The 24,227-nt window shown below is 39.9% G+C and overlaps 1 protein-coding gene across 6 annotated transcripts in view; it reads right to left on the bottom strand.

Moving 5' to 3' along the window:
- The window catches only part of Adgrg2 (adhesion G protein-coupled receptor G2), a 131,102-nt gene that overhangs the window by 22,298 nt on the left and 84,577 nt on the right, over positions 1-24,227 (bottom strand). For all 6 annotated transcript variants that reach the window (XM_021245344.2, XM_021245348.2, XM_021245351.2 and 3 more), the window contains 13 exons: positions 23,152-23,204; positions 22,197-22,252; positions 20,745-20,784; positions 20,250-20,287; positions 18,883-18,977; positions 17,866-17,932; positions 5,457-5,848; positions 3,320-3,485; positions 2,934-3,090; positions 1,890-2,033; positions 1,164-1,286; positions 464-509; positions 252-355 (listed from right to left, as the gene is read on the bottom strand). In XM_021245344.2, the coding sequence (XP_021101003.1) occupies positions 252-355; positions 464-509; positions 1,164-1,286; positions 1,890-2,033; positions 2,934-3,090; positions 3,320-3,485; positions 5,457-5,848; positions 17,866-17,932; positions 18,883-18,977; positions 20,250-20,287; positions 20,745-20,784; positions 22,197-22,252; positions 23,152-23,204 (1,481 nt within the window). The remainder of the gene's footprint in view (positions 1-251; positions 356-463; positions 510-1,163; positions 1,287-1,889; positions 2,034-2,933; positions 3,091-3,319; positions 3,486-5,456; positions 5,849-17,865; positions 17,933-18,882; positions 18,978-20,249; positions 20,288-20,744; positions 20,785-22,196; positions 22,253-23,151; positions 23,205-24,227) is intronic.

The raw sequence follows: 24,227 nt of genomic DNA, 5'->3' as shown, positions 1-24,227 counted from the left end.
TTTAAGTTGTGGGAGTCAGGTAATTTGTCCTAGAGTCATGAAAGCTAACACAACTTGTATTCCATATTCAAATATTTTCCTTCAGGTGCATTCACTTATCAGAAGAGGAATTTCATTGGTGTATAACTTTGCCGAAATATTATACTCTTTTGATCATCTGTTCAAGTTATCCATTAGATTAGGCATTCTGATATGATGCCCAGCTACCCCTCAGACCCAGAATCCAAGGGCATGGAGTACGGGCATGTTACCAAGAGGATGCCGAAGCTTGTAAGGTGGCTGCAAGTACAGATGGTTTCATTCAGTCTCCTGTGTTTGACAGAGCAGCCATCGGATGACCAGCCTCCTTTGCCACCTGTTGGCATTGAGAATAATATCCCATCAGCAAGGCCACAGCACCAATGACTCCCTGCTTCTCCCACTCACCCACTCAAGGTCTCAGAAAGGTTTTGGCTGAACCTACCATTTCTGCCCAAGTCCCAAAATACACATCTCACTGTTAAATCATCCTGCAGGAGAAAGACAAGTCACAATTAATTAATTCACTGACCTGAAAAACTGAAAGGCCATTAGAAAAAACTAAAGTATTTTAAATTTCAGAATCTTATGCTTGATTTTGGGAGTTATATTTTATGTAGTCCCTAAAAGTAAGTGAGCCCCATAGAGGTCAATGCTCCTTAAATGTATCAGTTGTGCATAGGCATCACTTTGGAGCCTTGTTAAAAGGCACATTGTGGCTCAGTGAATCTGGGACATGGCCTGAGAGGCTGAATTTATAGCCATCTTCTAGGTGACACTGACGTTTTGGGTTTGCAGAGCACACTGTGAGAAGCAAGGTTATAGCTGAAGCTCAATGTGAACAGAGCTGAGAGATGGTCTCTCTTTGGAGGTGAGAATCAGAGCTGCAGCTACAGACTCACACACAGTGAAACCCAGCAGTTGATAACAACTTGCTTTTGCACCAATCCTTCTTGGAAACCAAGTGGTCAATTATTAGGCATGTTAAAAACCTACAAGTGACTAGATGATTCTAGTCTTACACATTACTTCCATGAGTTCACGGTTCTGTCTGCTAGATCTGCCCTTCCCAAGCCCTGTTTCATGGGCACAGTTTGCACAAGGCATTTCTGGTCAGTGAGCAGACCAGACTGGCCTCTGCTCACCTGGCTCAGTTCGATGTGCCTCAACGTGACTGTCACGTTTCTTGTTAAATTCTTGACGGTCAGGTTTGCAACACTTGATGATATGACATAGCTGACCAGAGAGATGTTCTCCAGGGAAGGATCCTAGCATACCAAAGAATCAGCAAGATGAGAAGGGCAAATGAAATATCATTAGAGAGTTTTAAACCTAGAAGGAGAACTAAGGACTATTTGGTCCACACTATTTTACCACATGGGTCAGAAATTGAGGGTCAGGGAGTAAAGTGGCTTTCCCAAGGGTCCACAATTAAAGCAGAACTTATTCTACTATAATGCTCTAAATACTGAGTTAAATTGCACAGATTGACACAACAGGATCTCATGAGTCTTTAAAGGAAACATAACATTAAGCCACTTAAACTGTGAGTCCCTAGCAAGTTACTTAAACTCTCTGAGCCTCATTTGTAAAATGGGGTAACAACAGTTCTTCCTTCCCTCACAGGATTATTGAGAGGATCAGCGTCAACATTTATAAGTGCTTAGGACAGTGCTTAGCAAATGGTAAATAATATGTGTCAGTTATTGTTAGTTATTATTGCCAGCATCATTAGGCTATGAATAAAATAGTTGCAGTTTCATCAATTCATTTGATTTGTGGCAATCTTAAGAATATGTGAGCATTAAAAGGAATCAAATCCCCTCACCTCTAAACAAACCCCAACCAAAAGCAATGAGCAGCAACTTTACCTGAAATAGGGCTGGTGTTTCAAAAAAATTGAACTGAATCCTGGAAGCTAGCGCCACATCATTAGCTGGCAAATTACTCATCAGTGATGAAGGCAGAGTAATAACACCAATACTATTTTCAGGAGCCTGAGTTTCCAGAGAAACCTGAAAAATCAAGTGAGAAATAAAACTGTCTGGAGCTGGTATAATGAGGAAATGGAAAACACAACTAAGATGGAGGGTCTGCGGTACTTCCGTGTAAAAGGGCTTCAGCTTCTGTCTCTCTGTTTGCTACTAAAGAGAGGATGGGAAATAAGGAGATGAGGCTTCCAAGGAGGCAAGGAATCATCTTAGGGATACACAGAAATAGTCAAAAAGTAACAGTCAAAAATAGTAAGAATGACAGATCCCAGGAGACCCCAGCAGCAGACATACCAAGCTAGTGAGCATCAGCGAGGATAAAGTCTGCATAGAGCCCCATGCTCTACACTTGTAAAGGAGAGACTATGAAAATTAAAAAGCAAAACATGGTTTTACTTGGGTTTTCTAGCCCTCATTCCCTTTTGTAGGTGGAGAGAAAACACTAAAAGCAGGATTGATTTTCAGCACCACTAAATACAACAATGTAGTTATAACACTTGTCAAAATACTGAAATGGGTTGGTAAGTAGCTGATCGATCGCCTTGCCTAGCCCTCCCAACTGTCTAGCATCTCCCCTGAAGATCACCCTGGCCCCCTAAAAAAACTCCCAAAGCTTCCAAAATCCAGGTGCAAAAGGGTTAACAGGGCACAGTGAGAATCTCTGACATCCCACTCCAGCCAAAGACCAGTGTCATTTTGTTTTTCTTTTGCATGCTGCTAGAGACTGGATGCCGGCATCCAAAGTGCTAGGCAAGTGTTTTACCATCGATTCTGTGGTGCCTCAGCCACTGTTCTGGATGTTAAATATTTTAAATATCACCCTGCTGATCAGCAGTAATTGCCTCAATCTGGAAGTACAACAGGGGCTATAATCATACACAAGACAATGGTTTTTTTCTTTCCCCATAAGAAATCAGATTGTACCTGAAGATTTGCAGGGTCTTGGGCCGCAAAAGTAGTTGTACTGAAATCACTGGCATTCACTCTGATCACGGCCAGAGCCAAAGAAGGGGAGGTTAGACTTATGGTCTTGCTTGAAAAATTCAGCTGTAAGCCAATGTCATCAACTACTTTTAGCAACCTGTAAAGATAGGTGGCACTTTAAATTTAGCACTCTCGTTTTTTTTTTTCTTTCTTCTTTTTTTCTCACTTGTTCTTCCCCATTCAAGCAGAATAGAGGGTAGCAACTTGAGAAGTCATTATGAAATCAGTCCTTGGAAGAAAAACGCTTGGCTCTAACTAATCACACAAGCAGCATCCTTAGCACTAAAGGTCCCCTTTCAGCACCTCTTAAGTTTGCTAAGTCATACCTTTGAGCCAGAGGGGCCAGCAAGGCAGGTGGGTTATGAAGAAGTCTGCTGACTTGGTTTATCATTTCACCAGCGAGGTTAGGCTCCAAGCTGCCTAAGGACAGAGCCTGCTCCATCTGAGACACTTGGCTCTCAAGATCAGAAACATTGCTGGTGTTGACAACTTCTGTATCAAAGAGCCAAATCATTTCATGAACACATGATGGAAAAAAAATCACTAATAAAGATAAACGCACACAGACCCCATGATCTGGCCAACACACTCCTAGGTATTTGTCCCACAGAAAAGAAAACATAAGTCTTAAGGAAACTTAGCCTTTTTCATATTAGTTCCAAACTAGCAAGAACTGAAATGTCTATCAACTGGAAAATGAATGGACTTTGGTACATCCATACAGTGGAATATAATTTAGTGATTAAGAAGAATTAACTGTAATACATTCAATAGCATGGATGGATCTCCAATTTTCCAACACATTACGCTAAGTGAAAGAAGCCAAACTCCAAAGTCTACATCGGAGTACTATACTATTCTCATTATTTAACATTCTAGACAAGGTAAAACTAGGGAAATAGAACTGATCAGTGGGGGCCAGGGGCCAGGGAGGGTAGGTGTGTATTTCAAAGGGACACAAGGGTATTTTGGGGATAGTGGGAAGTTATATTCTTGGATGTGAGGATGGTTACAAGACCGTGGGTGCTTATCCAACTGCACAGTACTGTAAAAAATTTCATTTATCTGTAGAACTGGATGCATTTTAATTAATGGAAATTATACTTCAGTAAACCTAACTAAAAAAAGGAAAAGCACGTTAGTATATTTAGTATACATCCATATAAGTACAAGTATACTTGTATTTCATTGGTATAATGTGTACAGGATTTTATGTGGGTCACTAGGTCTTTTTTAAAAAAAAAATGAAATCAACAACTAGACTGTCAGCTGTGTCTGATTTTATAGTGTCTTAAATTGGAAAACAATGACATAAACCTGTTTTGAACAAGAAAAGTCTCTGAATTTCACTACTAACACTGTATTTCTTATTTTGTATATTCCATTCTAACCCTTACCCATGTGTTTTTACACTGTTATAAACACTGCTTGCAAACTACTTGCTCTGTGGTTGTTTGCACTTCACATTAACACTTGAAAAATGCCCCTAAGTATCTGTGTAGCTGTTCTAATGACTTACATGGCTGTATAATAGTCATTGTGCTGAGGCGGCACATCTTACCGAACCATTCCTCTCCTAGGGAATCTTTCTGTTTTATCAACTTTATAGCTCCCTGGTAATGCTCCAGTGTGCATCTTTTACACATTTTGTTGCTTTGCTTCTGTTGTGCTAGGAGTAGCAGCACGGAAGCAGGAGGCCCCCTTGATATTTCTTTGTGAGGCCTATTATGTTGATTCTAAGGGTCTACTGGAATAGTTTTGGAAAGATGGGCATCGTAGTAGGTCTAAACTAACACATTTCAATTTTTCTTTATTCTTTATTAACCATTGAACCTTCCCCTGACTCAAGTCCTAATGGTTCTATAATTCTGCCTATAAAAATGCCATATTTATTAAAAATTATTTAAGAGAGATTAGTGCAAACTGGAAGAAATAACAAGTCATTTGGATGAAACTCCACATCCCCTGCAGATGTTGGCATGGTGGCAGAGGAGGTAGGGACCACAAACTGAGCATCACTTTAATGTCACCTCAAACTTGGCTTTGCCTTCCACCCTCCAAATTCTAGAGGAAGAACTGCTTTTTATTCACTGAGTTGAAACTCCAGAGGGTATCCAGAATTCTCTTCTTTCTCTCTTCCCTTTATTTCTGTACCATTAAGCTTTTTTTGCACCTGGGAGCCTTTGGCAGTTTCCATAGTATTCTCACATACACCATCATTTTTCAAGCCAGGGCAGTAAGAGAAATTATTTCCACCTTTACATATTACAGGCTGGGTCAAAAAAGCCAAACTGCTTGTCCCACGTCACGCTGGCTATGAGAACCTATGCTTAGGTCTTCCAAATGTTTCTCCCCCTTCAGAAAAAGACAGACTCAATGTGGTCTTATCACATATCTTGACATTTTTTTGAGGTAGTTAAAAACCCCAACTACTGTAGAAGCAGTTTGACTCCTCTTATTTACCTGTCGCTCCAGGGGTTGTGCTGATGATGACGTCATTCACAGGGGCAGACATGGTGACAGAAGGTAGTGAGGGCCTCACAGGTGGCGAGGTGTGAGAAAGATCAGTTTGGGGTAGCAGGGAAGAGACAGTTCGAGATTGAGCAGGTATATCAATGGCAGGGCTGGAAAGTATGGGAGCTGAAGGCTGGGGAGAAGGAAGGTGACCCCTCAGTGTCAGAGAGGGAGTGTTCTGGCTCACGGGGGTCTGATCAAGGGGTTCAGCCAAAGAAAAGGCTCTGGAGATCTGGGAAAAGATGGTGGCCTGAGGCGCAACTGGGATAGGCTTGCTAGAAGAAGAAAATGGTAGGCTATGTGGATGATCAGTGTGACAGTCAATGGAATCTTGCAGATCACTGAAGGAAAAAAAAACAGAGAGATGTATGTAAGGCACACAAGAGTTACACAGGAGTGAATCTCTTTCCTTTGGCAACCATTTGACACCACTGAGTCAACATCAGAGGTTACATCAGACCTGTCATTCTGGGTCTCTGCCATTTCACACCCTCTGTGCCCCTGCCACTAGCCCCTGCCCACTTCTACCACCTACTTTCAGGGAGAGGAATTAACATTCTTTTGGAATCCCCAGTTCTGGTTCACTAGTTTACTGCTGCTCTGAGGCGCTATGCTTTATCATTTATCAGTCAATGGAGGGAATCTTGTTACATTCCCTTGGACTCACGGGGGAGGAAGCTATCAGATTCGCCATGACCCCACTGGTTTCCATATACTAGAATCTGTCTCAACAAACCTCATATACTATTGCCTAGCATAGTGGTAACTGGCACATGGTAAGTGACCAAGAAATGTTGGTTGAATGAAAACATTAATCAAGTTAGGGCCAAAGGATGGTCATCAGCCGGTAAATCAGCTATTCCTCAATGTTGCTTTAGCTCAGTGATTCCCAACCTTAGCTATGCATGAGAACTTTTAAAAATATAGATTGACAAGCAAATAGATTTTTGTGGACTACTCCTCAGTATCTAGTTCAACCGGGGTCTTAGGATGGGGTATAGGAGTCTCAGGGATGTGTATTTTCTAAATGCGCAGGTGATTTTCCTGGGCATCAGAGGTTGAGAAGAACTCATCTTTTATGTACCTAACAGTCTTGGGACATGTTAGGAGGAGAAGCAACTAGAAGGGACAACAAATTATCACCCAGAGAAGCCTCTAATGGACCCAGTATTAGATGAAATCTTTAAATACTAAAGAGAACATGTTCTTGGAGCTTCTCTTGGGCAAGGGGAGTGAGGAATATTAGGTGGAGGGGCCTCAGGCAAGTCACAATCATAAAGAGAAATGCTGGTTTAGTTCACTCTGGTCCATACTTGGCCATGGGCCTCCCTGTAGCTCCTGAGCTTCAGGGGTGTCATACAGGCCAAAAGACGATGCATTGAGAAGCCTTGTTACTCCTCTGCACAATTCACCTGCATCTCTGAGCCTCCATTCTCCAAACTGTATACCATAGTAACCCATCTCGCCAAGTCAGGGCAAAGGTTCTTTGTAAAGTGTAAATTAAATACTCTTCAGGTTATCTGGAACCCGCATAAGCTAGACCCCCCAACACTGGCCTCCATCCACTGGGCTCAGCCATGAACAGGTTGTCTCAGATTCCTCCTGTCATTCATGCTAGTGGGAGCCATCATCCACACTGTGGAGGCACACAAGGCAGTGGCACGGCAGCAGTGTCTTAGAAGCGCCCAGCCCAGCCAGCAGGCATGGTGATATACACCTGCAATCCCAGCACTCTGGGAGCCTGAGACAGGAGGACCACAAGTTTGTGTCTCCTGGACAACTTAGTGACTTAGAAAGATCCTGTCTCAAAAATAAACAAAAAAGAGCTGGGAATGTAGTTCAGTGCAAAGGCCCTGGGTTCAATCTCCAGTACCACAAAACAGTGCCCCCCTCTTCCCCAGCACATCAATGCCTGGGCTTGCCTCCCAACCAGCAGGCTTCAGCCCTAGACACAGACATCAGTATCATTCATGTTTTCTTCCGAAGGTGTGGCCTACATACAGCAAAGTGAACTCATCTTATGTTCACAGCTTGATGAATTCTTACACAGGTACCAGTATAGACTTGTGCAATCCCCACCTGGATCAAAACATAGTGTTTCTAGCACCCTAGAAGGCCACTCTGACACATCAGTACATTTTCAAAGTACTCCAAATGCTTCTAACCTACAGCCAATCTTAAGAACCAACACGCTAAAAAGATCCTGAGTTATCCAATTCTAGCCCAGTAGTTCTCAAACTTGGCTGCACATTAGAATTATCCTACTTGGCAGTTTATAAAATCTCCAAAGCCCAGGCTACACCCTAGACCAATCTCAGAGGGTGGAAGGCAGGCATTGGTGTCTCTGAAACTCCCTCTCTGATTCCAACATGCACCCAGGGTTGAGAACCACTGCATTCATCTACAGTCCAGATTCTCAATCTTCCAAGTAGAGTCCAGGGACCAGCAGCATTGGCCTCAGCCAAGAGCTCCCTGGAAATGCAGACTTTCAGGTCATGACCCAGCTGTGCTACTTGACAATCTGTATTTCAACAGATGCTCAGTGAGTGATATGCATAAGGAATGTTTGAGACGTGCTGAGCTAATTCACTTCCTAATTTTAGAGAGATCTCATTTATTTCCTCATTTTACCTGAGAGTGTGAAGGCAAAAAACCCCACCTGCTCTCCAACATGGATACACAGTTACTTAAGGATACAACCCTAGCCAGACACTGGATTCACATTCTGCTCCCTTTTCTATGTCCTGCTTTTTCTTCCTAACATGTCTCTGAATGGGTCGGCACTGGGAGTCAGAGGGGCTGCCTGGAGGGTGCTGGTCTTCTGCTCCCATCCTGATGCTTCCAGAAAATCTATTTCTCAAATAGGGCTCAATCCTCCAGCTTACAGGGGAATACTGAGCTTGACAGAGCATGTTCCTCTACTCTATATAGCAAAACTGCTACAAATTCTCAACTGAAGACTTTTAGCTGTTCTTTGAGGCCAGTGTTTTAATATATCCCCAGAATATGGGCAGACGGGCTACACTGAGCCTTCTGTTCCCAAATGGGAAGCTTCAAATTTAAAAAAATTTCTTTTTTTAAGTACAATTTTTATCTGACCATAGAAAATAGAGAAAATGCTACAAAGTAAAAAAAAAAGAGAAAAATTAATAAGTAAAATATTCATCATGTCAGCAGGCAGGTCAATCATGAGCAACTATTGTGAACATTTTCATTCATTTCTTTCCTATTCTTTCTATATGTATTTTTATACACTTGTGAGCACATCATACATGACTTTCAGAATCTTCTGCTAGTTTGGAGCATCTATCTCCCAGTTTCCCTCCATTGAAGAAATAAGTTTAAGGCAGTGAGTATCAACTTTGATTGCACATTAGAATCATCAGAATGGATTTTAAAAACCCTACCTATCTATCTCTAAGATCAATTAAATCCAAATTTCTGAGGACCATGAGTGAGAATCAGTATTTAACTTTTTAACTTGAATTAATTTGGGGCTTACAGAAACACTTCAAAAACAATACAGAGAGCTCTATTACTCTTTCATCCAGCTTCCTTCAATGTTAGCATCTAACAGCCAAAATTAGCTCAACTTACCTGTCATAATATTGTATATTACAAAGGTAGCATCTCAAACCACTGGGTAAAATGGGACTTTTTCATAAATGGTGGGACCACGGGGAAACATTTGGAAGAAGATAAAATTAAATCGATACCTCACACCATGCACATGAATAAACTCCCAAGTGTTAGGCAGGCAGTTAGACATTAGCTGAGAGACAAACATGGGGTCCACAATAGCATGCTTTACCAGTTATAGTTAAGAAACAAAGGCCTCAATGTATAACACATTTATAGTAATGTATTAGGTGTCAGACCCAAAGACACAGGGTCTCCATTTCTAGAACAAGGCATATAATATTCCTGGATGCCATAGCCCAATGAAATCAGGAAAGGAAAGGAAATGTTCTTTAAAGACACTCCTGCCTTGGGCTGGGATCTGGTTTAAATTAAAAACTTAACATTCATAAATTTCTTTTGTAAGTTTCTTAAATGATTAGAGCCCCTGAGGAAATACTGACCATCTAAAAAGGACAGGAAGACATTTTTCAACTTCAAAGTAACTTCTGAGTAAAATGATGATAAGCATAATTACCCTAGTTCCCTGAACCCCAGAAATAACTCTTGTGTGCATAAAAAGTTACCTCCACACACACTGGGTACAGATGCCTTTATAGCACTGCCTGCCCTATTGCTTGAAGGCATAACTCTCTATATATCTACTTTACAATAAATTCTACCTAGACTTCTGCATGGCCACCTATGTGTCTTGAATTCTTTGATCAAGGGCACAAAGAACAGAGGACCAAGAAAGCGAGGGGCCGGTTCCTTGCTATATCAGCAGCTTTCCAGTGACATCTTTTTGGTGCCATGACTCAGTTCATTGATTCCCTGAATGGTAGATTAGATCTCTCACACTCCCACTCTCTGTTTCAAGTTAAGACAATGAGCCTTCATTTTTTTTTGTATTTATGATATGTTGCAATAGTCCATGGGCTTGAAATTGTTCCAATGTATTTGAGACTTTATGCCTTGGTAAAGCATTTGTGTAGTCGGTATGGAATTTCAGGCTGTTGTGCTCATGAAACTTGTCTCCTGTTTTCTTTCCACTAGGCTTATTTGGTATTGTACCAGCATTTATTACTAGGCTTTTGAATTTTTGTTATCTCTTCTGGCACTTTGAGGTGTTAACATTGCTTTTCATCAGAAAAAGGCATACTGTTAATAGCTCACTAACTTTACCACAATAACCTTGCTTTGAGTGCTTTTGCTTCTGGATAGAGTATTAATTAAGTCTAGGTTTACATACCAATAGATTCAAAGACTGCTATAGTTTTTTGGTATATATTAGAATGTTTACATCAGCTTATGCATTGGAAAATGAGTGTCAGGCTCCCATCCCTATAGATATTTGACAGGACAAACAGTGCACTATTTCTTGAGAGGCATGCTGAGTTGTTGGTTAGTTACAAAAACAACACAGAGGTCAGAAGTAGAAAGTGACTGACCACCCAGATCTGGAACTTGGGCAAGATACCTTATGACCTATCTATCCCTAGGCCACAGGTGGAGAAAAAGGGATGCTTTTCCCTGTTACTACCAGTTTATTTTTCCTTAGAAGGGGAATACCTTTTCTGGGCCTGTGTGCTCTTTTTCCTTGCAGATGGGTAATTCCTAGTTGGTTCCCTTTGATTTACCTCTGGGATGCACCTTATGGAACTGGGATAGGTTTGATCCCTAGGCACTTAAGAAAAAAAAGACTTATTTTCTTTTGGAATACGGAATGGTCTCAGTACAAGCTGGGAGATCAAGCGAACTGGCCAATGAATTGAGGCATTGATTATAATACTATACTCCTGTAGGGGGCTGCAATATTGATTATGCCCAAAGCAGGCTGTGAGCAGTGTAGGCTGTAAAGAGTTAACCCTGCAATTGGCTTATTGCGAGAAGCAAGTCTGGCCAAAACCTACGTGCGGAAGTCACAGTAATTGCATCCAAATTCCGTTCCCGCAACTAAAACTGTCTTGACTAGAAGGACAAGGATTTGATTATAACCATATATTTTGTCTATTTTGCTCCTAATTCGAAAGTGCTCTGTCTTTTTCCTTTGCAAGCTTTTCCTGCATTAGTTTCCATAGAAACTGCACTGAGTGCATGTCCTTGCAGGAAGTTCCATCCTCAAATGTAGCTTGCCTTTATCCCAGCTGGTTATCAATAAAAATCAGTGGCTTGGACTGACCAGTGACTTTGCTGATTAAGCAGTGTTGGCCATCCTGGATCCGCAGTTTCTCTGTCTTTTTAGTTCTATCTTTTAGTTTTTTTCTCAGCCTTGTGCAGTTACAACGAGCAGGAGATCAGAACCTACTGCAGAGGTCTCAGATATATTCCAGTTAGATCTCTTTTGCAAAAAGGCAGGAAAATGCCAAGAGGCATCTTATGTACAAACTTTCTTTGCTGCTATGCTTTATATCTAGAGGTCTTCCCTAAAGCCTCATGAACTTATGGGGGGGGGGCTTTTAGGAAGTGATTGGATTATAGGGGCATGATAGTCCACTAATGAGTTTATAGCTAAATGTGATGTTGGGAGGTGGGGCCTGGTTCAAGGAGAGAGGTCACTGGAGGTGTGGCCTGGAAGGGCAAATCTCCCTCTCCCTTTACTCACCCCTTCCTTTACTCACTCTGCTTCTCCACCAGAATGATATGAACAGCTTCTCCTCCACTATGTTCTTCTGCCATGCTGTCCTGCCTTGGAGCTAACAGACCATGGATTGTAAAACTGAGCTAAAGTAAACCTCTCCTTCCTTAAATTGTAGGTGTTGGGTATTTTGTTCCAACAACAAGGAAGTAACTAGGACATTTGCCTGACTTATGTAACCAATGCAAATTAGATCCAGGTGTGATGGCACTTCTAAATAAAATGGAACCTCCTAGTTTGGGTGATTTTCTGTTTCTTGAGCTACCTCCTAACCACAGAAATAATGCTCAGAATTCAGACAAAAAGGGCTCTGCTCCTCCTTACTCAGTGTCCCCAGCAAATACTACAGCCCCACAGATACATATATATGCTCTCTTTGGGAGCTATTGGGCAAAGCTCAAGTTAGAGGTCAACAACATTTCTATATTCAGGATCTTAAGCAAATCAAACAGGATTTGTATAGCTTTTCAGATGATCCTGAGAAATATACAGAAGCTTTCTGAGATGTTGTTCATATTTATGAACTATATTGGAAGGATGTCAACATTATTTTGTGGCATGCTCTTACAGATAGGAAAGTCCTGAGTAACTGCAGGAGCCATATGTTATGATAATGTATTACATATTTTGGATAAGGAATATCCTATAGGACTTCAGGCTAACTGGGATTATAATGACCCTGATGATATGTGGAAATGCAAAAGCCAGTAAAGTCAAACCAGTAAACCACACTAAGCTAGCTAACACTGATTAGGGCCCAAATGAAAACTCAATAGTATTTCTTGAACAACTTAAGGAGTTTATGCAAAAACATACTGTGATTTACCCTACTAGGAGGGCAGAGTTCTCCTTAAAGATGGATTTCTTACCTAGTCAACTCCAGATATTAGGAGGAAATTACAAAAACTATCTTTGGGACCTGGAACTCCCATTGATAACCTACTAAATGCTGCTCAGATTCATTTTGTTTTGTTTTGTTTTTGTAACTGATATAGAGAAAGAACAAAGAAGGAAACAGAAATCTAAGATTGAATGAGAACAAGAAGACAACAACAGCATGCAGACCTTTTCACTGCACTATGGGGGCAATGAATTTTACCTGCTGGCTCTTTTCCAAGGATGGTAAACTAACTGATAAAGGTCATGCCTGTTGGCAAAAGGGTCACTGGAAGAGAGACTGCTCTAATGCAGGTCAACCTCTTAAGTCACCTTGCCCCAAATGTGGCAAAATTGGACACTGAAAGGCTTACTGTCTGTCCCGAGGATCTAAGGATCCCCAGTCCAGTGCCCCAGTCGTTGTTTATGGAATGAGGAGCCTTAAGGTTCCAGTAGGCCTCCAGCCCAATCATCACCACCAGAGGAATGCGGCCTCTGGGAACTTTGAATGTTGCAGGTAAAACCATAGCTTCCTCAACAGTGGGGCCTTTTATTTTGCTCTTACCTCTTATCCTGAATAACTGGATTCTAACTCTTGTGGGGTTATGGGTATCAATGGGACTCCAGTGACCAAATGCTTTATTCTTCCTTTATGTTGCTTATAGAATAATGTTCTCCTCACCCACACTTTTTTGGTAATGGCTGAATGTCCTGTCCCTTTACTGGGTGAGACTTACTATGAAAGATGGGGACTCAAATTATTTTTGGCTCACCTAACAGTCCCAGAGTAATGGATGCCTGTCTCAGCAATGTTGATAATGACTATCCTTACTGACCTTCCTATTAAACCCTGGGGTGGGGGCCATTGACATGCCTGGGAAGGCTATTACCTTCACCCCAGTAGTGATTAAGCTAGAAGATGCTCATGCATTCCCACAATTTAAACAGTATTTTCTTTGGCCTGAAGCCCCGAGCTACCAACTTAAATGTAAGTTCCTTCACTGTGGGCTTTCAGTGCCTTGTCAGTCATTTTATAATATCCTAGTTTTAGCTATCAAGGAGATCATGATCGCCATGCAAGATCTCTGTGCTATAAATGAGGTGGTTATTCCTATACATCCAGCTGTCCCTAGCCCCTATACTCTGCTGGGCCAGATTTTTTTAAATACCCAATGGTTTACAGTCCTAGACCTCAAAGATGCTTTCTTTTACATTCCAGTAGCACCAGAGTTCCAATTCCAGTTTGTCTTTGAGTGGGCTGACAAGTTGGGTTAGAGCAAGCACCTTACCTGAACTGTCTTCCCCAAGGATCCAGGGATAGTCCCCATACTTTTGGACAGGCTTTAGCCAAGGACTTAAGTGATCTAACGTTAATGAGTGGGGCTACTGTATAATATGTGGATAATCTTTTTATCTGTCTCCCATCTCTAACAGTGGCACAAGATCATTTGGTTCAGACTTTAAATTCCCTGGCTAACAGGGGATATTAAGTCGCTAAGCTGAAGGTCCAATTACTGCCACAAATAGTCCACTACTCAGTTTGTTTAGGGGTTTGAGTTTTCTCAGCAAAGTGTATACAGGCCATTCAAGACCTTCCAGCCTCTAGCACCAGAAAACAACTCTGTACTTTCCTAGGATTCACAGGTTACTGTCGCCTGTAGATCCTTGGGTATAGCCTAATGGCTAAACCCCTATATGAGTCCCTAAAAGGAAATAATCAAACTCCCTTTTCCTGGAAACAGGAACAACAGGCTTATGATAAATTAAAATCCTCTCTCCTCAAAGCTCCTGCTTTGGGACTGCCACGACCAGACAAATTAGTAACTAAACATCAAGATATGCTTTAGGGTTTCCTACCCAGGCCTTAGAGACTATTCAAATGCTTTCAGGGAACTTATCAAAGTAGCTAAACACAGTAGCCAGGGTTGACCAAGATGTATCAAGGCAATAACTGCTTCTGTTCTTTTAGTAAAAGAATCCCTTAAGGTTACTTTGGTCTATTATTCCTCATCAAGTGATTTCTCTGTTAAAATGTAAAGGTTATCATCTCAATCTCGCTACATTGCTTGCTATTCCTGAGCTCAATTCTTCTGACCAGGAGGGAAATAACACTAAGGTTGTCCATGATTGTCTTGATATTATTAATCTAACTTGTGCTAGCCCACCAGACCATTAACACCAGCCTCTTGATAACTCAGATGTAATGTGGTTTACTGATGGTAGCACCTATGTAAAAAGGGCAAGAGACAAGTTATCTATGCTACAGTTTCTCTTAAAGACACTACATACTGAGACCCAGCCTTTGCCTGCTGGTACAACTGGTTCAAACAACTGCTTCGACTCCTACCTTAGAGCTCAATAAGAACAAATGAGCCACCATATACACTGATTCCAAATATGTCTTTCTAGTGCTATATGCTTATATTTCTATTTGGAAAAAGGAGAGCAATGCAGAAAGTTTAAACAATAAGTAGAAAAGAGGACATATAGAGAAGGATATGAGTGTATGGATATTCCTAGTTTAAAAAAGGACAAAGGAAAATAATATTTTGGATAAGAAAGAATCTTTCATGTTGAGATTTTGTCATACTAGAATAAAAAATAAGATGAGGACAAAATCAGAAAGTTAATGAAAGTCACAGCATTCTAAGTACAAAAAAGTCATGAGAAATAAAACTTCGAAAAAGAAACTTGTATGTATGATTGTTCTTTTTTTTTCTGTTGGTTTTGTGCCTCAAGAGCTGCTCCTTTTAAATTTCTTCACTGCTCATGTCAGTCACTTCCTCTCCAATGTGGGACCAAAAAAGACCAGCAACCAAAACAACATTCCTGTGATGAGGGACAATCCAGGCTTTGACAAAAGCACTCCTGAGCCCTATAGAGGACCTCAAGCACCTGTTCAAAAGGACTAAACCACCAATGAGATAAATAATGTGGTGATGGTATTACTGGGGGGGAGGTGGTTATTTCATGACTGCTATAAACCAATCCTCCCCTGGGGGATCATCTCCTACGCCCTTGTTAGATCTGACTTGACCCCTGTTTATACTCAAACACTTCTCTATTAGCCTAAAACTTTAATTCTCATTAAAGGATATAAAGAGGGTCCACAAAGTCAACAGTTAAGTCCTCTTTGAAAGGGCTGTTTCTCACCAATTCCCTCTTCTCTAACAGCTATCAAGGATTCAGAGTAGCCAGCTGGATCCACCGTTCCTGAGTCAAACCTTGGGAGAAGTCCCTTCAGAGACCCCAAAACACCCTGGGAGAGCCAACGGCTGGGAGACTTGAAATACCTGTTGAAGCATACTTCAGTTATATAAAGGCCTCGCCATCCCCGCCCTACCTTTCAACAGAGGGCTGTATGCACCTTGGGCATTTTTCTTCCAATCGGAACTTTTATTAAAATTACCCTTCTGCTCATTTGTGCTTCCAGGGAATATGAGTTTATCTACTTGGTGGTGCCTATAAGAGTTCTTATAGAACTGGTTATAGAAAATTTAATTGCCATCCCCTTATTTAACTATTTCTGATGAATATTTTTGTCCCTAATCTGCCTTGTAGGGCTTAAAACAAGAAGCCCGGGCCATGTCAGATCCCCATCTTAGCTTTAGGAAAATTATATGGGCTTGCCATTCTGTTATCAGCTTGGTGAAAATGTCAATCCATTTTCAGATGGTCCTAAACTCTTTCGGCCCAGCCATCTATAACCGGATGCTTTGACCAACCCTCCAGGCCTGAAAGTCAGTAAGAATGAGGAACATTCTTCTCAACAGGAAGTAGGCAGAATGACTTGGTACCCCTAATACTCTAAATGATTTTAGGGTCCCATCTCTCAAGAGGGAGAGTGTTAGACAGGTAGTCAGACATTAGCTGAGTGCTGGTTATTAAGTAAAGAAACAAAGACCTCAATGTATAAATACATTTATAATCATATGTTAGGTCTGAGACCCAAAGACACAGGGCCTCTATTTCTAGAACAAGGCATACAGCATTCCTGGGTGTCATAGCCTACAGCTCAATGATATCAGGAAAGGAAATGTTCTTTAAATACCATCTCACCTTGGGATGGTACCTGGCTTAAATTAAGAACTTATTTTTCATAAATTTCTTATATATGTTTCCTACATGTTTAACTCCCCTGAGGAAACACTGACTATCTAAAAAGGACAGGAAGACATTTTGCAATTCTAAACTTCTAAGTAAGATGTTGGTAAGCATCATAATTACCCCGTAGTTCCCTAAACCCCAGGAGAAGCCCTTGTGTGCATAAAAAGATATTCAGACTCACATGGTGCAGGTGCCGCTGTGACACTGCCCACCTTCTCACTTGAAGGCATAACTATATATCTATTTTACAATAAATTCTTCCTGGACTTCTCCATGGCCACCTACTTGATTTGACAGGATTTTTTGATCAATGTCACAAAGAACAGAGGACCAAGGAAGTGAGGTGCTGGTTCCTTGCTATATTAGCACCTGACTTCCTGGTGAAACAAGTGGATCTAAATGTGAAAAATGAAATGAAACCATACATATACTAGCAAAGCAGCAAGGCTGAATGTTCCTAGAACCTGTGTATAGGGAAAGAAAGACTTCATGCCTTTAAATCCACAGGCAATATAAAAAAGTACTAAATATAAGCACATAAACTGTTTCACATTTCTAAGACAAAAGGCTATGACAAATAAAGTCAAAAGACAACTGATAAACAGCAAAAACATCTACAACATATGGCACAGATAAAAAGCTAACATCTACAATACATAAGGTCCTCTTAAAGAATGATCAAATACCATTAGAAAAAGTAAGGAAAAGACATAAAATATAATAAACAGAAAGATACAAAATGGTCCCCAAATAAATGAAAAATGTTCAAGCTAATCTCAGAGAAATGCTAAGAAACAATGAGAAACCATTTCTAATCTATCAGCATAGCAAAAAATAATTTTTAAGTGGCAAAACTAGTTGGTGAGTCTTTGGCGAGTCAGAATATTTGTAAGGCTCCCCAAATGATTCTAATGTGCAGCTAAAATGGCAAAGTATTGATTTAGGGGGAAACTTTATACAACAAAAAACTACATTCTCCCTAAAACTGAAAGCACTTCTTCACTCTTGAAATTCCAACAATCCTTAGCCAGCATGGTGATTAAATGTACATACACACACACAGATGCGTGCACAATTTTTGTTTGTTTTTGGACAAGCGTGAGCTAGTTTGCTACATACCACTGAAGCTTTTCTAACTCTTCTGGTGAGGAAGGGCAGGGTGTCTTGACAGAACAGCAACACTGTTCTGAAGGAGACATAAAAAGGAAAGAGAAAATGCACGGTCAAGAATAAAAAAATAAGGTGTAAGCTCATACCCATCAAGTACATGGTTCTTATACTCACTGTGTTTTAAAGGGTAATTGTTTATAACTGGTGAAAATATTAACTGGTTGCCTTTATATTGACAGCCATATGTACATAGCAGATGCTTAAAATATTTGAGTGAATATTTTTTCTTTTTTGCTTATATGCACGCAATAGCAGTCACTCTTCAGCAACTCTAAGAGGAATTCTGAAGCAAACACTATCCCTCAGAACTTTATGTGAAGTGAAATAAGCCATGCACAGTAAGAGAAATACTGCATGATGTCATTCATGTGGAATCTACACAAGTCTAACTCATAGAAACAGAATGAAATGGTGGTTCCCAGAAGACTAGTGTGGGAAGACTGAGGAAATGATGGTTCAAGCACACAAAACTTTGTTAAAGGAATAAATTTTAGAGATTTGTTTTGCAACATGGTGACTACAGTTACTAAACAATATATTGTATACTTGGAAAATTGCTGAGAGTAGATTTTAAATGTTCTCACCACAAAAAATAAGTATGTGAAGCATATGTTAAATAGCTTGAATTAGCCATTCCACAATATATATCAAAACATCATGTTGTATACCATAAACATATGTTTACTTGTCAATTAAAAAAAGGAAGCAAGCATATCCCTGTAGCAATCCACTGAACATTTCAAACAGAATTCTCTCTCTTGTGAGGTTTGTTTTTATCATGGTTTTAGATGATTTACTGAAACTTCATAAGAAAGCAGAAAAAATAATGGGCTTTCGGAAAGTTGCCCAAGGACAAAGGAGTCAACAGAAAGCTGAAACATATATAAGCTTATTAATTACATTTTCAAATAAAATACATAAAAAGTCACGTGAAAACTAACAGCAATATAGATAGTGACAACTTACCCATCGGTCGAACCGGTATTCTTCCAAAAGCAACCATTATAGCACACACATTTATTGTCTTATTCAGTTTTATTGTGAATGTACAATTTAATGTGCTGTAAGAAGAGATACACATAGTCAGAATGTTACTAAATTGGAAACATAACTATATATTTGTAATTACTTTTGTGAACTCGGTGTAAGGAAAAGGAGAACTGAGTGTTAACTTGTAATGTCACCCAAAATAAGCTTGTAACACTCATCTAGCATGGTCTGGACGTTACCCCAAAAACTTTATCTCTACTAAGAAACATTTACAGGAGTTCACATTCACAGATGTTGTACACCAGAGGCCTTCTGAGCACACACAGCTACTGGTTCGTTTTGCCTGCCTGCACAATGAATAGGCAGGGGTGAAACCTGACTGCAAAGATAAGCACCTTAACATCTTTAGTCTTACCCCCAGCTGGCTACTTGCCTGGGGTTCACAGACATTTGAGTTTCCATCATGAATACCCTTTCACAAAGCAGCCTAGATGAACATCAAAGTCTCTTAAATCCCAAATCTGTCTGGCAACTGAATCTAAATTATCAGATAATTAAGAATTTAAGACATTCTCTATGTTTCTTTCTACTTGAGCACTGGCATAGGTGAAAAAAAAAAATCAATGTTGCAAATAACAAAAATAGGCAAGGGGAGAGACCAAATATACATAGTGGATAGGAACCCAATATACAATTGCATGGAGGATTTAACATGGTTTGTACCAATGAATATTTTGTTGAGTGGAAACTCATTTTCTAGGACTGAATCTTATGGAATGCTCAGGGTTTAGGAAGTGTGGTTATTCTTTTATAAACTAGTAGCTTATGCAGCCAGGACAGCAAGTGGAAAGGATTTAAAATGGTTATCTGTGCAATCCCAAATAATTGTTGGACAATCTTCTGATTCACTCTTCCATTCACTTTTAATTGCTTCTTTTTCTTTCCAATCTTTTCCTTCCTCCTTTCTTCTTATCCCAAGCTCCATATTATGTTTCTTCATTTTCGTTTGGTCTTCACTCTGCCTGGACTACCTGTGAGCAAACATTTCTTGGCCATCCTGGTAACCCTCAGAGCTAAAGACCCTCATAATCTTTAGCCTTATAGAACCAGAGATTAACGACTTGATATCATACACTCCCTAAATGCTTCATAAAAAAATGAGAAGACGGATGTGACAGATTGATCAATATTTGGAAAAATAAAAATATATAAATCCTAAATGTTATTAATATGTATTTACATTAGAAGAAAGCCTTTGAATTTGCAATTCGAGACCCCTTCCTACTTTATTTTTCACAAATGCAGAAATAATGGTATTAGTAAAAGAATTAAAAATGACCGACCTTTGGGCCTCTTCTGTAGCACACACTATAAAATAAGCCTGAAAAAAACAAACAAAAATATATGTTCTTTTGACAGTTGGAAATATCAGAAATGATGACTCAGGGCTAATCACAGAGTTTAGAACCATAAGAACCATTAGAGATATCAGCTTCACATTCCTGATGGGTTCCTGATACGTCACGAAAGCTCGTCAGGCCATATGAGTTCTGCTCGGACACCTCCATTACCATCCATACACAAGGAATACATTCTCCTGGAGTTTTCATTTTAAGAAACTTTTGGTCTTACATAAAAGAAAATCTACCTCCTTATATTGTGTACCCATTGCTCCTAGTTCTGCTTTTTTGGAACAGTGTAACTAGACCATTCACTCTTTTACACAAAAGATTTGGGAAAATTTGAATGCATATTTCCCCGTGAATGCAGAACTCTTTGCTTTTCTCCAAATAATAACAATTATTTTATAAACAATGTACAAGGTGTAGTGTGATTACCTCGCTTAGAGCTTGTAGGGTTTTGTTGAGCTCTGACCGTCTGTTAATAAAACGAAAGAAACTGACATTAAGGAGATCATTAGTAACGTGAAATTCAAAACAAGTTAGATTTTTAGCAATTAAATTGAGCACATGGTGTTCACTGCCTACAGAGTTCACTCTGAAGAAACAGAAGGTATAATGAGAAGTTGCTATCCAGGAAAAATAAATTATTTATACTACAAGGGAAACTAACCAGACAGGAGCTGGATCAGTTCTAGCTAAGAGCAAGATATAAATTATAGTTGAACAACCTTGTTATTCATTAGGCTACTACAACCCCCACCCCCAGGCAGTTTCTTCTGGCAGAGGACCAGAAGAAGAGCAGGCCTGAGGCAGAAACTTCTGAGAGGGGCAAGCCATGCTTCTGATTGATTCTTTATTCCCTCTTCAACTCATGCAGCCTCTCTAGCACTCTCCAGGGCTGCCTTCCATACCTTATGAAGGCCCTCTAGGAATTTCTTTCATTCCTCTTTTCCAACCCCACTCCAACAATATTTTCATTTCCTCAGCATGGCAGAGATTCACTGAAGTTTGTATGAAAGAAATCCAGTTAAAGAATTCACTGTAAGGCAGTGGTTCTTAACAGGGGGTGATTCTGTCCTGCAGGGGACATGTGGCAATATCTAGAGGCAACTTTAGTTGTTACACTGGGGACGGTGCTACTGGCATCTATTGAGTAGAGGCCAGGGATGCTGTTAAATAGCCTACATTGCACAGGGCAGCCCACCATAACAAAGAGTCATCAATCCCCAAATTTCAGTAGTGCTGAGGCTGAGAAACCATGCTCCTAGAAGTGGGCAATAGTTCTAGATGGCTCTGGGAAAGGTCTGGAAGGAAAAAGAGAAAGACCATGGCAATAGTCAGTCAGCTCCTCAGGGCCACTTTCTTGCAGGGGTGGGGATCCATAGCCCCTCTAGTCAGGGCTAACCGCTCCTCCTGTTCTACTTTCAGATCCATTAGAATGTCCTTTGGTACCCTGTAAATGTCACCTTTCTGAAGTTGTCCCTCTTCATGACAGAGTAAGCGTGTCTGTAGCCTAGACCACCCCACTGGCTGATACTTCCACCTATGGTCTAACAGGAAGCACCTATTTGTGATGTTTTCTCATTATCTGTGCTTGTCCTTGTAAGCTAAAACCTACTCACCAAAGATCTCTGACCCTTGAATCACTGATGGTTCATGAACGAATGGTATACATGAAGTCCTGCCTTGAACCCTTCTTTCAATTATGGTGGATACTGAGTCACATTAAAACTCAAATACCAATTCAAATGAAGCTGTCGTGTAATTCAGAACATTAGAAAGCCAGTTGATGGCAGGTAACTGTGGTTAGTTTGCAAAGTAGGCAAGACTCAACTAGCATTACATCCTTTGGGTCTGAAGTTTTAAGTCAAACAGCAGATTACTTACTTCAATTCATTTAGCGACAGGACTCCAGTGAAGGTGCTATTGGTTATATTTTGATTCTGTTGGAAGCAAAAAATCATTAAGAACATAACAAGCATAATTTGGTTTTGATTTTTTTATATACACTCTAACAAGAAGTCATTCTTCACTTTCGTTGGCCACCTAAAGAACTATACTTCAAAGACTGAATTCTAACCCTACGGAATACTGTCTACTAGATAATTACATTACAGTTACATAGATAAGGGAGGGGAGGGGAAGGTGCTGCTCAAACATTAGCCTGTATTAGCTGAAACTGAAATTGGTTTATTATTGTTTTTAAAATTTCTTAGCCAGCAGCTCTGATGGGCTAATTTCTGTCTTACTTCACTCAAGGGTTCCTGCGAAAAGAACACTATCAAAGCTTTCTCCATGACAGCTCCCAAATTTAACAAATCTCAATGTAGTAAGAAGGGAAACTTGATAGCAGCCATTGCTGTCACTTCTAGCACCCAGTTCATGGCCTGACACAGAGTAGGTGTTCAGGAAATAGTCACTGAATGAACAAGCACATTTGACTGGGATACTCTGAAACAATGTAGGTTATGGGAAGACTGCTACCACTGGATTCTCCCACGGGGGAACACAATCCAATCTGGAAGATTATTCTTAGACTCAGTACATATATTTCTTGTTGCTAGGAATTTCTAAGGTAATTTAAAATTTTAACTGGTAATGGAATTGCATCATAATAACACTCAGTAGGAAACATAGTGAAATTTAAAATAGAATTATTAACAAAACACCATGGTTATTATGAATTTAAGCCTTTACTACAAAGCTAGAAATTCAATAATACATATTTTACTTATATTTGGTCATAAAATTTAAAATGCCAAATACCGTAAATAATCTGAACCTTCAACAAATCATGTAAATTTGCTTTTTCATGATTTCAGTAAGAAAGATTAAAACCTACCTGGATAATGTTGGGTTCTTTGTCTTGAAATGTAATCTCACCTCTGTAAAACACTAAAAATAAATTTTCAACAAGAAATTTGAGACTTGTATCCTTAAAATTTGAGGATTAATACAACATGTAAAAATATTACCAAAATGCTTTATAAACAGAGTTTCATCAAGTTCCTTGTTGTTACTTGCATTTATTCTCTTTCCAATCAATTATTAACATAATTTTCACAAAATATGAACTATAATTTTATGTGGGGAAATCAGAAAGACAGAAAATTGCCCTTGTCAATAAATTTTTATCTTTATGTGTCTCTTTATGGAACTTTATTTACCTTAAAGATAACTGGTGGCTCTAATTTTTTTTTTTTTTTTTTGGTACTAGGGATGGAACTCGGGACCTTGCACTTGCGAGGCAGGCGGCAGAACCACTGAGCTAAATCCCTGGCCCTGGTGGCTCTAATGTTAGCTTAAAAAAAATCTTTTCAAGTTTTAGTGGCAGTTACATAGATGAGGGAGGGAAGGACACAGGGTTTCTCAGAAGTTAGACAGCCTTACTGAATTCTATTTATACTTTGCCAGTTTTAAATTTTGTTTTTATTATTAAAATACAGTTACTAAATGCAGTATCATTCCTAGAACATGGCTGGGATTTTGCTTTGGAATGTGAGTAGTGTGCAGGGCAAACCCTCTCTTCAGCTGAACAAGTCAATGTTGCTTTCACTCCAGAAACATCAGAAATATTTTATTCTTGGGCCGGGGATTTAGCTCAGTGGTGCTGCCGCCTCCCTCACAAGTGCAAGGTCCTGAGTTCGATCTCCGGTACCAAAAAAAAAAAAAAAAAAAAAGCCTTGTTCTTAAAATGCTCACTTTTGGAAATATTAAATTTAATTTCAGTCAACTTATGTCCTACAGGGCACTCCCAGGGGCTTTGACTGTAACTAGAAATAAGCAGAGACCTCTAAACAGAGGCATGTGGTATGCACTCCATACAGAGAGCAAAAACTGGTCTTTTGAGCAATGGGGCAAGGATGTTGTATAAACCAAAGCAGTGTCCAGGCAATGTTTCTATATTGTAGTTTTCAC

Source organism: Heterocephalus glaber, unplaced genomic scaffold, assembly GCF_053883595.1.
Source record: "Heterocephalus glaber isolate CG9 unplaced genomic scaffold, H.glaber_assembly_v1.0 deba00001594, whole genome shotgun sequence".
Classification (NCBI taxonomy): Eukaryota; Metazoa; Chordata; class Mammalia; order Rodentia; family Bathyergidae; genus Heterocephalus; species Heterocephalus glaber.
Note: the sequence above shows the minus strand (reverse complement) of the source record. Positions and strands in the feature narration are given on the sequence as shown.